General features: G+C 38.9%; 1 protein-coding gene across 1 annotated transcript; it reads right to left on the bottom strand.

Moving 5' to 3' along the window:
- Positions 1–5,334: 5,334 nt before the first annotated feature.
- Positions 5,335–10,712, bottom strand: LOC117622633 (glutamate receptor 3.4-like). Its single transcript, XM_034353376.1, is given in 8 exon segments — positions 5,335–6,091; positions 6,240–6,649; positions 6,742–6,773; positions 6,892–7,169; positions 7,430–8,655; positions 8,658–8,765; positions 9,741–10,110; positions 10,293–10,712. Coding segments are annotated over 7 exon segments (2,820 nt in total). The 5' UTR covers positions 10,042–10,110; positions 10,293–10,712; the 3' UTR covers positions 5,335–5,626.
- Between the last annotated feature and the right edge of the window lie 2,527 nt (positions 10,713–13,239).

The following is a 13,239-nucleotide window of genomic DNA, read 5'->3' as shown; positions in this document are numbered from 1 at the left end:
AAGCCGATCTTGCTTTGCGGATTTCACGGAGCTATTTTTTCAAAAGCACCCCGAGAATCTCGCAATTTTCCTATGGTTAATTTGAAATTCACCGGTTCTACCTATTCCTCTTATTTGTGTATAAATGTGTTACTAACGAAATTTTCTTTGCAGAAGACATCCAGTTTTCCCCATACCTAGTGATGCGATATCTACTTGTTTTTCTTATTAGTAAGCACTCAATATGCCCGAGAAGCAAGACTATCTTTGATCATCCATTCAGGAAGCGAGACTATCCCTGATCACGTTTTCGCTGCATTAGGGAACTGTGAAGGCGACCTTATGCTCTAATCTCCTAAGGTCCTTCTAGACTAGGAGAAATGAGAGCTTGTTGTCTGCTCCCACCAGCTTCCTTCCTTGATTTCTGAGCTTGTTTTCTGCTCCCACCAGCTTCCTTCCTTGATTGCTTACCTCTACTTTGCAATCAATATCACAATTTTTGTATCTTTTCTTTCTTTTTATAACTCTCTGTTCATAAGGGATTTTATTTATCCGAAGAAAGAATCCATGCGGTGATCCTAACTCTGAGGGTTTTTTTTTTATTTTTTATTTTTTTTGACAGAGAGAAGAATTGTAACACCCCGACTCCAAATTTAATTGTTTATTTTAATCGATGTAATTAAATTTACGAATTTACCCTTGGGGTAGGGGTAAATTGGTTACTTTCTTATCCTGAAGGATTTTGGGACCGTGGATGGTATTTTTGGGTAGGTGGTACCGAGACGAATTCGTAGACAGGCGGTAGGCTTGAATCGGAGTTGTAACGAAAAAGTTACGGGCAAAATACTTCCAGTGGCAAACTTGTAATTATTTCGAAAAGTTTGGTAAAAATCAGATTTTCACCTCAGCTCTCTCTCTCTCTCGCGCGACACTCTCTCTCTCCTCAGTCTCTCTCTCTCCCCGACGTCAACCCTCTCTCTCCTCGGTTCGCGCAGCTCCGGCCACGGCAGGACCCGAGACCGGTCCCGATCGATCCGCCTCGACGTCCCGATCAAGCCTAGGCCGTTTTCCCCGTCGAAAACCACGAACTCCGGCCGCGAGCTCGACTGGTTCGAACCGGAGCTTGCTCGCCGTCGCGCCGTCGCCTCTGCCGCCCAAACTCGGTGATTGAGGTATGGTTTCTCCTCCTTTTTACGAGTTCTAGCTGATGTTGGTATAGGTTTGGATCGATTGTGAGTGTAGAAACCGATTAGGAAAACCTAGGGTTTGGGCCGAATTCCAAACTGAAATTCCGGCCAGTTGCCGCCCGAATTGGGCCTCCCCGTAGTTGAAGAAAGTGATCCTGACCTCGAGTAGAATCTAGGGTAGGAAGGGTGAGCTCGGGTGTGGAGTTTTTCCGTCGCCGGAAATTTCTCTACACACCCACGCGCTGCCGGTGCGTGTGCCGGCGCGTGGGCGAGGCTGGTGAGGCTGCAAATTAACCCGATGAGATCCTTAGGTTGTCACGAGCGTGTAGGATTTCGCGGATCTCAATTCGGATGTCGTTTGACTATCGAACGGATTTTCGCATATTGTGCGTTATCCGGGTTCGATAGGTTCCGACCGTTAGATGTTTCCCGAATTAAATTATGTTGTTCTAGGTGTTTCTAGGATCGTATAGGATTTCGCGGATTGTGAATCGGAACCCCGGATGTTCCGATTCAATAACTTAAAGTTTGTGTTTTATATTAACCGTCCGTTTCGGACCAAACTCGCGAGACGGGTATCTTAGACCTTGGGGAACCTTTAGGAACTTTCGGATTGTAAAATGGAGGTCGTGGCTCCCGTGGGCCCGGTTGACCCGAATTGGGAAGTTTGACCGTCGTTGACCGAGTGTCTCCCGAAGCTGTTCCATCGTCCAAATTGGGTAGTTGGACCTTAGAACGTCGCGTTCCTAATACACTTACTAGGAACCTGGGAAATTAGGATATTTAATTCAAAGTACTCGTTCGAAACGCTTCGTATTAATCTCGTATACGTATTCTGAATTAGGTACTCCGACCACGCATACGCAGCAAGCGAGACCCTCTCAGGGTCAAGCAGCGTGGGACTACTTGTGAGTGGACTTTGTTTTCAAATCTTATGCATGGTTTTATTAATGAAAGATTTATGCATAATGTTTTAACGATTTATTGAATATATTATATTCATGGGTTGAATTTGATGTCTGTATAGCGCTTTGGCGTAGTTGGATTTTGAAAGTATATTTATATGAATTTTGGGAAATATTATGCATGATGTTTTAAATGGTATTTTTGGATATATTATCTATTCAATTGTTGAAAGGGATATTTTATGAGGCATTGAAAATATATTTTGGGTTTTAACATATTTGAGTATCTTGAGTATGAATATATGGATTTGAGGATTTCTATATATATTTGGTTATGTGCGAGGTACTTGGGTTGTTGAGATGAGATTGTGGAAAGTGGTGACTATAGAATGTCAGTTTGGTATCAGAGCCACTCTGCCGTGTGGTGCGAGTGTGCCGACGAGGACGTCGGATCCCTTAAGGGGGGTGGATTGTGAGATCCCACATTGACCAAACGGAGAGGGGGTGATGTGCCTTATATGGCACACCTCGCATCCTCATAGCGTGAGGCCTTTTGGGAGCTCACTGGCTTCGGGTTCGTAGGAACTCCGAAGTTAAGCGAGTTGGAGGCTGGAGCAATCCCAGGATGGTGACCACCCTGGGAAGTTGCTTCGTAAGCTCCCAGAAACAAAACCGTGCGGGCTGGTGAGAATGTAGCCAGGCCCAAAGCGGACAATATCGCGCTACGGCGGAGCCGGTCCGGGGTGTGACAATTTGGTATCAGAGCCTAGATCATCAAGCGCTACATTATATTTACTGGGCCGATACAAGCTTGAATAATACTTGAGAAGAGTTTCTCCCACCTAAGGATGTAAGCAATACTTGCGTTATTTTATGCTTATATACTTATTTGATATTTTATCTTGAAAGGTAACCAAATGGGGAGATAAGTCCGTTCCAAAAGAATGGCTTGTATGTATCCATGAATTATTAATGCAAATTTTACAGATTGCAAGTTGGATACATTGATAATACACTGCACAGATTAAAGTCCCATAAGAACAGAATATGGGTATAGCAGTGATCAATATGAAGCACGTCTGTTGCGTAGCAAATGATATGGATTGAAGTCCCAAAAGGACAATCCTTCAACATGTCAATATTGATATTGTGCACGCCTGATGCGTAGCAAATTATATGGGTTAAAGTCCAATAATATGGGTTAAGGTCCCAGAAATTAATTGACATGTATGTATTAATCTGTGGCATGCCTGCAGCATGACAGATATATGGGTTCTAAATGTTCCAACTCCCTAAATGGAGATTATTCACGCCCTACTGTAAAATAACGCTCCATTGGAGGTTATAATCCACATTCTCACATCATAAAATCCCCCTGAAGTGGCTTGGGTACCCAAAAGCAAAGAAATGCTTATAATTGATGCATGCGCATGCACATGAGAATGGTGGGATCATGAATTGATATATGACAAATTTTGATTTTGAAGTAGCTACTCAAATCATCAATGGGCTGTGTTAATTGGAACCACGTTCAATTATCAAATGTCGACAATATCATTGGCCAAAATGGAATGAGGTAATTCCATTATAGATAAGAATGAACGTGAAAGAACAAACCCACAATACGAACCCCAAAATTTGTTCATACTGAAAGTTATACTTGGGTGTTCGGAATAAAAGGGAATATACCTACTTTGTATGACACAATGTTTTTGGCATAAACAAAGAATGTTGGGTTTTCTCCATATTTATAGATTCCATTGTGCCCATTTATTGCACATTTACAGAGACCAACATGTTATCTTTAAGGGTTATTAAATGCACGGAGCATATCGCAAGAAGCGATTCCCTAAAGATGTATAAATAGCTGGGTTAAAGCTATTTAATGTGTCATAAAGTTTAATCCCTTTAAACAAAATCCTTGAAAGGATTGAAATTGCATGAAGCCAGTCCCTGAATGACATGTGCCTGAATTATGCCAACGAGATTCTTGCTTATGCTAAGACAGTATTGAAGTATTTTTATGAGGATTATCTGTTGGACACTTTAAGGATTTTCCGGAAGTATATTGGAGCGGACATCGTATTTTCCAGATAGAGCTCCACTCCATCACCATCATTTTGAGATGATGTGAGGCATATTTGATGCTATATACGGGCACATTTTTGAGTGAACTTATAAATAGCCCAAGTGTTATTAGATATGCGGACTCTGGAAATCTCTATGGTCGCTTACTGAAAAAAGCTAGTCATGAAGTTTTCAGAGGGAGATATTCATCAGGGGGAGCGTGGTATTAATAAAGACCTTCATACACTATTGACTCACAGAAGCAGTGTCAACTATGATATTCAGAAAGCTGATCAACAGTATGGCTTAAAGATATTTTGCCAAGCATCAGGGGGAGCGTGCTGTCAATAAAGACCTTTACACATTGTACTCTTTTTCCTTCGCCCAGGTTTTTATCCTACTGGGTTTTTCCTGGCAAGGTTTTAACGAGGCAGTGTCGCACGCATGTCAATATACACAGAATTTTATGTTACACATGGTTATGTACTCTTTTTCCCTTCGACCAGTTTTTGTCCCACTAGATTTTTACTGGCAAGATTTTTAACGAGGCATATTTCGTATCATTTGTGGTCTCCAAGGTGGAGTGTTGTAAATGATAAGGTAATTAGGTGATAAGGTGATAAGGTGGAGACCACCACATGTTGGAAGGGGCTTTGCCTACAAAAGGGTTCACCCCTCCTTGTAATGAGATATGAATAAAAAGAAAAACATCAGTTTTCTATGCTTCCTCTACCTCAATTCCCTCTCTAATTTCTCTTTAGTTTATAACACAAATATCTTTCTCGTCTCATTTTTTTTTTCTCAATTTTGGAATAGCATCATGGATTTAAGATCCCCACCATACAATGGACTAATGATGGAGTATGACGTTTCTGAGAACAAATTAACATAAATGTGATGTAGCACTGAAACTTATATGAATTGGGGATAGTATAGATCAGCATTGTTTTGCTATTTTCAATTAATCACATATTATTATGTGAAAAAGTTATCATATGTGACATGAATGTTGTAAGATATTGACAAGTAATACATCAAAATCTTGATTTGATCTATATAATCTCAACTATTGAAGAATTCAAAAAGTCCCACATCAGAAAACTTGACAAAATAAAAAATCTCATATAATGAATGGCTCCATTCCTATTAACAAGCTTTTTGTATAAAACACCACATCACTTGAACAGGTAGTGTAGTTGGGGTTAAGGGCTGTTAATTCCACTTGAATATGGTAAAAAGGAATCATCTACAATTGGTGGAACTCTGTCATTCATCAGTTAAAATAAGGAGTAGGAGCATTATTGTTCAATACAAAATGGTCTACAACTAGCAACAGGATCTTCTCATAATTTCTTTTTTCCTTCCGTTTTTCTAAAACATGTAATGTTATTCTATATACCTAATGAACTTTTGGCACAAGGATACTAGATACATAAATTTTTTGATTAACAGTGTGGTTAACAGCTGAATGCAGAGAGCAAATTTTCCTTAAGAGGGTGAATGGAGCGGCCCATCAGAGCTAGGACTAGCTTCATCATGTTTGCTATCACTTCCTTTTCGCTTAAGCATGTGCTTGATCTTTTCTTCTTTCGTATCTACAAAGTCCATGAGGTTCTTGAAACTAGCTGATCGGATCGAGGGTCTAGATCTCGTGGAGCCAGATCCAATCTCCTCCACATCCCCTTCCACGGCAGCCGGGATAAATCTGCGGTATTGACAAAGGATTCTGCAGAAGAACACCGTAAGAGAAAGGAAGCATGCAACGCCACAGATAAGAAACAGGCCCCAAAAGCTTGTCAGAGATAGCCGGTCTGAATCAACTTCATTCATTTGAATAGAACATTCGTTATGCGCAAGCCATTTATTATGGATCTTTTGGAGATCGCCGTTCTCTGAGAGTTGAAGAATGGCGGTCGACAAGTCAACAGCAAGAGGAGAATCCCTTTGGAATGCCTGAGACAAGGAAACTGAATATGAGAATTATTCTTTTCATTCACATGACTACATTTTAAGCATAATGCTACCTTTCCTGTCTGAGGTATCCACGAGGAAAATAAGGAATTCAGTGTGATTTAAGATCAAAATCAACAATGGTACTTACAAATCCCCATCCGCTTTTTGTAAACTCCTGCCCCACCGTCCTGAATTTACATTTGGTGTTGGACATAAACAGCTCAATGTAAGGAAGCTCATCAACAATGGCAGCTACCCCACCACGTTTCGGTCCATACTGAAGGGCTTCAATGTAGTTTTCCATGGTTTTTAACTTGACAAGTCTAGATTCCGCAATGTTGAGCTCATCAACCAAATACTTCCATGCAAATGACCCATCTTGAACTCCAATTGGATCGTTACTTGCTATCAAGCTGTCAATCCCTTCAATTCGTGATGTCAACTGCTGCACCGTGAGGATTGATGTCAAACTAGCTGTGTAGCTCGAATTGATAATTAAGACCACAAACAACCATATAATCAGCACCAGCCGTCCCAGGGTGCTCACAGTGTTCTCTCCTGCGCCAAGTCCAAGTAGCGAAGGATGTTAGGAGTTAATAATGCGAATTACCTTCATGATACCAAAGGAAGATTAAGCATGAAAAACATACTGTGTGAGAAAAACATTGTTGAGAAACTAAACCTGCAAATAAAAAGCAAAAGCAGTTTCAGTAAAAGTACTCTTCCATTTATGAAACAATGCCAGTAAGTGAATTCCTAGGCAACAGATTAGGGGCCTTAACGATATAAAACATACTAACCAAAAAATAGTCATGAGTTGCTTCCTCGGTGGACCACGGAATTCTTGATTCATCCGGTGCTCAAGAATCCAAACAACAGCTCCCACAAACAGGAAGAAGGCACCAGTGACCAACCACATCTGATAAGTAAATGGCTTCAGGAAAGCCCAAGGGCTTGTTTTTTGCTCTTTGACAGGAACAACAACAACAAGCCCTGATTCCATGTAAGGCTGTGTAAAATCAACTATTCTTGTCCTATTAGTAGTAATCGTAACATCCCCAACAGCTGCATCAAAGTTCTGCAAACGAAAAAAGGAAAGGACCCAGTAAAAAAAATTGGCCATAATTTAAACAACAAAACAGCAATACAGAAGCCCCAAGCCAAGCCCATCATATTGTTTGATAATCCCTTAAGAGGAAATGAATAACAACTGTGATACATATGCACAAGTTAAAAATCATTTAGCATCTAAATTTAATCCTAATCAGACAAACCATATATAAAGGTGAGTTTGTTCACCTCTAATTAAAGAGATAAAATTTACACCTAGATACTCACATTTTGCGCAACGTCAAATACAAGATTGCCGTACTCAGGATTCCTCTTTCCATTTCCATACAACACGTAATTGCGTGGCACGGCATAAGGCAACAAGTTTACAGCAGCTTCAAAGACATCAATACAGTATCCTCTAACCCCTGGAGGGCTCTTGTCCTTAGCCACAAACTCTTGGTAACTTACTCGGTAAGGCACGGCAATTCTGAGAGGCGTCCCATTGTTGGGAAATACCCATCCCCGAGGTACAGCTGTAGTTTCACCAGGCCATATAACGCTATAAAGTTGAGCGGTGGTATTAGCACTGACTGGCCTTTTATATAAGATCTCTGGAGCAATTACTGAGAGACCAGTAGAATTTGACCAATAACCAATCCTACGGGACCCAGTTCCGCCAATATTCAGAATTTCATATGCTGGATGAACTAAATATTTATCCTGATCAAACTGAATCTGACCACTTACACCTGTGAAGTTCATCTTAAGAATTGTCTCTAGATATTGTTGGCCTCCATCAAATATACGGAGTGATGTTAAGTGCAATGTGCTTCTATTTGTGTCTTTCAACTTTGGGTCATCAGAGAAAGATATCTTCCCACCTTCGTTGAAAAAAACTTCAAGAGCACGAGCTGCTAACCAAATAGAGTCATATGCATAGAGCGCATAAGAATTGAAGCCCGAACTCCCTTCATGTTTTAGTTTCTTCCATCTCGACATAAAACTCTTTTTGAGATCCGTATCTGCGGTATGATGACGAAGAGCAACAACCCCTTGTACAAGATTCATTGTATCAAGGCCAGGTGATTCTAATGAATCTAGATGAGAAGGAAGCCAATCTGTTGCAATCCAAACATAGCCAGCGGTCATCATTCCAAGAGACTTGGCAACAGAAAAAATTGTCAAACCAGAATCAGGATTAACATGCACAACAAAAACCCGAGATTCCATGAGGTTTACTCCCACCAACAACTCAGTGATTGCGTTTTTGGAGGCTCCAGGAGAGAAGGCAGCCTTGTATGAGATCTTGGAATGCTTCTTCGCTAAGGCATCACCCAGTATAGAAATCCCATTTCTGCCACAATCATCATCCATAAAGATTGCAATTACTTCTCTCCATCCAAAATACTCAACTACATCAGCAACTGCATACATTTGGAAATGGTCACTCTGTGTGGTGCGAACAAAATACGGGTACTGCAGAGCAGCAAGGGAGGGGTCTGTTGCAGCAATGACAGAAGCGGTACATGGAGCTCATTCACAACATGGGATATGACATGAGCTATTCCAGAGGATTGTGGGCCGATTGCAGCAACCACATCATTTTCAATCAGCTGCAACGCTGCATGGAGAAAGACATCAGTGTTACTTTTTAGTTTTAAGAGAGAAAGCAAGGCAAGGACTATAAGTATACTTGGAATCCTGGTTTTTTTATTTTCACATCCAAGACTTTAATCCACCATTATGAAGGTGCAGATTATAACTCAAAGATGTTGAATATTATTGGCAAGAGGTTAGATGGCCAATTATGCATTATTCAGGCCTGGGGTCAACTTAAAGAGAGTCCTATTTGATATATAGCTCTTTAAGAAAGAAAATTTAGATATCTTTAGCTTCATGTCGATGCAAGGACATATTGACGTCCATAAAATTCGAGCAATAAAATCAATGGCGTGGATGAACAGAACATCAAGAAACTTTTACAAACTATGGCACTCAAACAGGAAGAATCATACAAAACAAGTCATTTACCGATCATAATACATATACATGGAGGACACCTTTAGAAATCATATCACTTATCCTCAAACAAGGATCAGAATGGCTTATTTTGGACTTGCATTTTCAAGACTGCAATCGTTTAGCATTCTTACTTAGCAATAATTTTACGGTGCTACAGTTTTAAGCAGGAAAAACATCAAAATGGAACAAAACAACAAAATGTAAAACATGAAGTAGAGTAGACAGAGACCCAAGATATCCTATCAACATTATAATCTGCAGCAACAAAATTGGAATTATGCAAGTCAAAGTTTTGACTTTTTAAAAGGCATACAATGCCAGAATTCTGAACTCTCAAAAGGGCAACAGAACAGAAAATCAAATTCAACATTAAAGGCCGCTAATTTGATAAAAATGAAGTACATCCCAAATTGAGAATAAATATATTCTCTAAAACCTGTTTTCTTATCAAGAATTAATAGCAGTTTGGTTTTTTTTTTTCTCCCAAAATTAAAGGAAATTTGCAACTCAGTTCGCGCAGAAAGAAACGGGTTCTAATTCCATGTGCACTCTAGAAGGGAGTTTCAGGAAATACCTTCAACAGTTCCAAGAAATCCATTGCAATTTGTATCATGGAGAATAACTTCCAATTTTGTCCCGGGAAGAATGCTCGGATCAGAATTAACATCATCAATTGCTGCATAAATTGCTGGTTTGGCGGCCCTTCCAATAACTGAATTCAATGTAAACAGAGCTCCAATATTCAGAGAACTTGGCCTTGTAGACAAATGGGTGGCATTTTCAGTCCCAGCCATCACTTCCATGGGCACCCACATGAGCAAGATCAAAGCAAGTAGTGCCCTTGTCTTGCATACATGAATCAACAAGACCTCCATATCTACAGAGGTCTACAATTGCCTGTATAGAAAGAACTTGTTGATTCTTCAGCTTGAACTAAGTTCCCCCTGCATTGAACAAAATGGCAAAGACCTGTCAAGAATGGCAGATAGAAGATGACCACCACAAGTGAGTTATCACATATTGAAGACTGCAAAAAATAAATATACAAAGATAATATAAAAAAATAAAGTTTATAGTCAAAATGGGTCCCAAAATTCTCAGAAAATACTTGGATTCAAAGATTTACCTCGAACACTGAGATTCTGCAGTAAATACCCAATTGAAATCCACATAGAATGTTTAATAGTGGCTTGGCAACCTTGGATTCCAGAATTTGATACTCGCTTGGGAACCTTATGAATAAGTTTCAACATGGGTTTTACTTGGAAAATCCTAATTTGTACGGCTATCAGTGTACCAACTACTATGATTACCAAATCAAGCCAGGAATCTCAATTTCCAACCAATAAAATATTAAACCATATGAACAAGTTGGTGAGGCAAGCACATGCAAGAGATTGAGAAAAGTGAAAAAGAAACAGCCAAAAAACGAAACAAGTATTAAATGATAAAGAGTTCCACAAGAAGCTCAGACTTCGAGTGGAAGATAGCATTTCTAGTTAATTTACCTGAACTCGGATAAAAGCTTTCAACAGTTCAAAAGCTGAACAACAATGAGCTAAAAAAGAGAACTCCAAAGCTCAGAACAGTCTTCCAAGCATCAAGTAAAGAATCAATTCTTCTTCTAACTTCTTTTTTTTATAGCTAAAAAACAAACAGTCGCTGTTGGGCTACGTAATATTTTGTGTATCATCTAATCTACAAACTTACAAATATAATGGCTGTGATCAATACACGTCAAACCAAAAGATGGGAAGCCAAGCCAATGACAAATAAGCTTGCCTCAACCACCAGGCAAAATAGCTTTCCAACTCAACTTTGAACTCAACTGAACTGATTCTCAATAAACAACAAACAAAACTATTACATAAAATGTACATGTGTGACACAAGTGCATCATTTACTTGTGTTCGTGTGAAAATTGGGTATTAAAAAAATATTTGACCACGAAATTAAATATTTGGATTCGTGGTATTTCTTTCTCTCGAGATAAGACACGTGTCCCCTCAGTTTCAATACCAACTATTATTCTTCCTCAAACAAATATCTTTCTCGTCTCATTTTTTTTCTTCTCAATTTTGGAATAGCATCATGGATTTAAGACCCCACCATACAATGGACTAATGATGGAGTATGACGTTTCTGAGAACAAATTAACATAAATGTGATGTAGCATTGAAACTTATATGAATTGGGGATAGTATAGATCAGCATTGTTTTGTTATTTTCAATTAATCACATATTATTATGTGAAAAAGTTATCATATGTGACATGTCGTGATTGGCCGAAAATAACAAAATAATATTATCTCTGTTCCATGTAAGTGTTTATCCATTTCAAGACAAGTTCAATGCTTTTTCTCTACCATGGTCATTTTGGTCAACCTTCTGATGTTAATTAGGAGAACCCTTTTTGTTATTGAGGTTTTTATTTTTATTTTTCAAAGAGATGATAAAAAGCGAAGACAATAATGGAACTTTTATTCTAAGTCATGGTCTAAAAACCTCCTCCAACAATTTTTAATTGCTACCATTCACATTTACAACCACACTCCTAATAATTCACAACAAAATCCAAATGCTGTATATTTTTTACTGAACTTTCTTGCAGATGATGGCATAAAACCAGCTTTCATTCAACAATGACCTTTAATAGTTTGGTGATAATAATAATGTCATAAACATTTATATCATGGGCGTCTTTAAGACTGCAACCAAGCAGAGAAAACAGATTCTGGTAAAATGACATGAGTGGCAATGGGGCCAAATGAAGCTGTCAAAAGACCTTGACTGCCCCACACACTTCATCATCATCCTCAGGCATAAAGGTTTATACTTAGCGTGAATTGCGTTTGAGCGCATGACGCTAGCACAACTGTTGATAAATTATAAATGCTTATGATAATGTCACTTGTCAACACTCAACATTATGCATCAATACCATTCACTGCTACTATGATCGAATAAAAGCAAAAAATTAGTGCTTGTCACGACCCATGTGGGCTATATAAGCCGACAACAAAATGTGGATTTCATTTTCAGCCTTTCTTTTTTTTCTTGGGTTTTCTATGAATGCATGGTAATACTTATTGTCACTTGTGAACATGTCAAATAATCATGGTTGGCATGCTAATAGGAGAAAAATTAACATTATTTTGTTATTTTTAGTCAATAACGTTATATCATGTAGAAATATTATCACGCGTATTATAGCGTTATTGATTGTGAATAGCAAAATAATTTTACTCCAATTTCATAAAAGTTTCTCTGTCAAGTAGCCTTGACAAGTGGTAGTTGTTGGGAAATAGGGAAAAGGAAAGGCAAACCATTTCGTGCATTCAATTCTTGGGCACACCATGCAGTTCATACGGATGAGATAAGTTTAACATATTTGGTTAACTGAATACAATACTTTTCTTTTGATATGACTTATTAAATAGAGTTTTGTTTTTGGATTTTACCAGTGATTGATTTGATTTGATTAATATCATGACAGAAATGGAACCGAATATTGAATAGCAAAGAGGGATACGGTACCTGATATTTTTATTTTTTAAATCAAGAATCAGAATATCTGTAACCCTTCCTGTAAAGTTAAAGCATAGACAAGGACGAAGGCATCACTTTGGTTACTGGTCAAAAATGAATTGTAGCAAAACCTTTGCAAAGATTTCACATTCACATTATAATATGATGAAGAGACCAGAAATTGTGTTCCTCACAAAAGGGAACCAATTTGGGTCCTTGGGTAAATAATATTGTGTCCTTTCAGACAGAAATCTTACCAAGAAAAAGCAGCCAACGTGTAGCATGTGTTCCTTGTACACACACCCATTTTTTTGGGTTTTTTGTTTATGGGGTTGGCTATTATTCTGTGCACCCAACACTTGGTCATAGTTTTGTGGATCCATTTGTCATGAAAGGTAGTTGGGTGGGCTCGCTGTGCACATTTGTCACCTCATGTGCAACAAAATATCGGAGACCGCCCACCAATAAATAAGCCATGCAGGTCCTGTTCTTTTAGGATGGTTTTCATCCTTGGTTTAATTTGTATCCAGACTCGAGCAACTGTG

Source organism: Prunus dulcis, chromosome 3 (genome assembly GCF_902201215.1).
Source record: "Prunus dulcis chromosome 3, ALMONDv2, whole genome shotgun sequence".
Classification (NCBI taxonomy): Eukaryota; Viridiplantae; Streptophyta; class Magnoliopsida; order Rosales; family Rosaceae; genus Prunus; species Prunus dulcis.
Note: the sequence above shows the minus strand (reverse complement) of the source record. Positions and strands in the feature narration are given on the sequence as shown.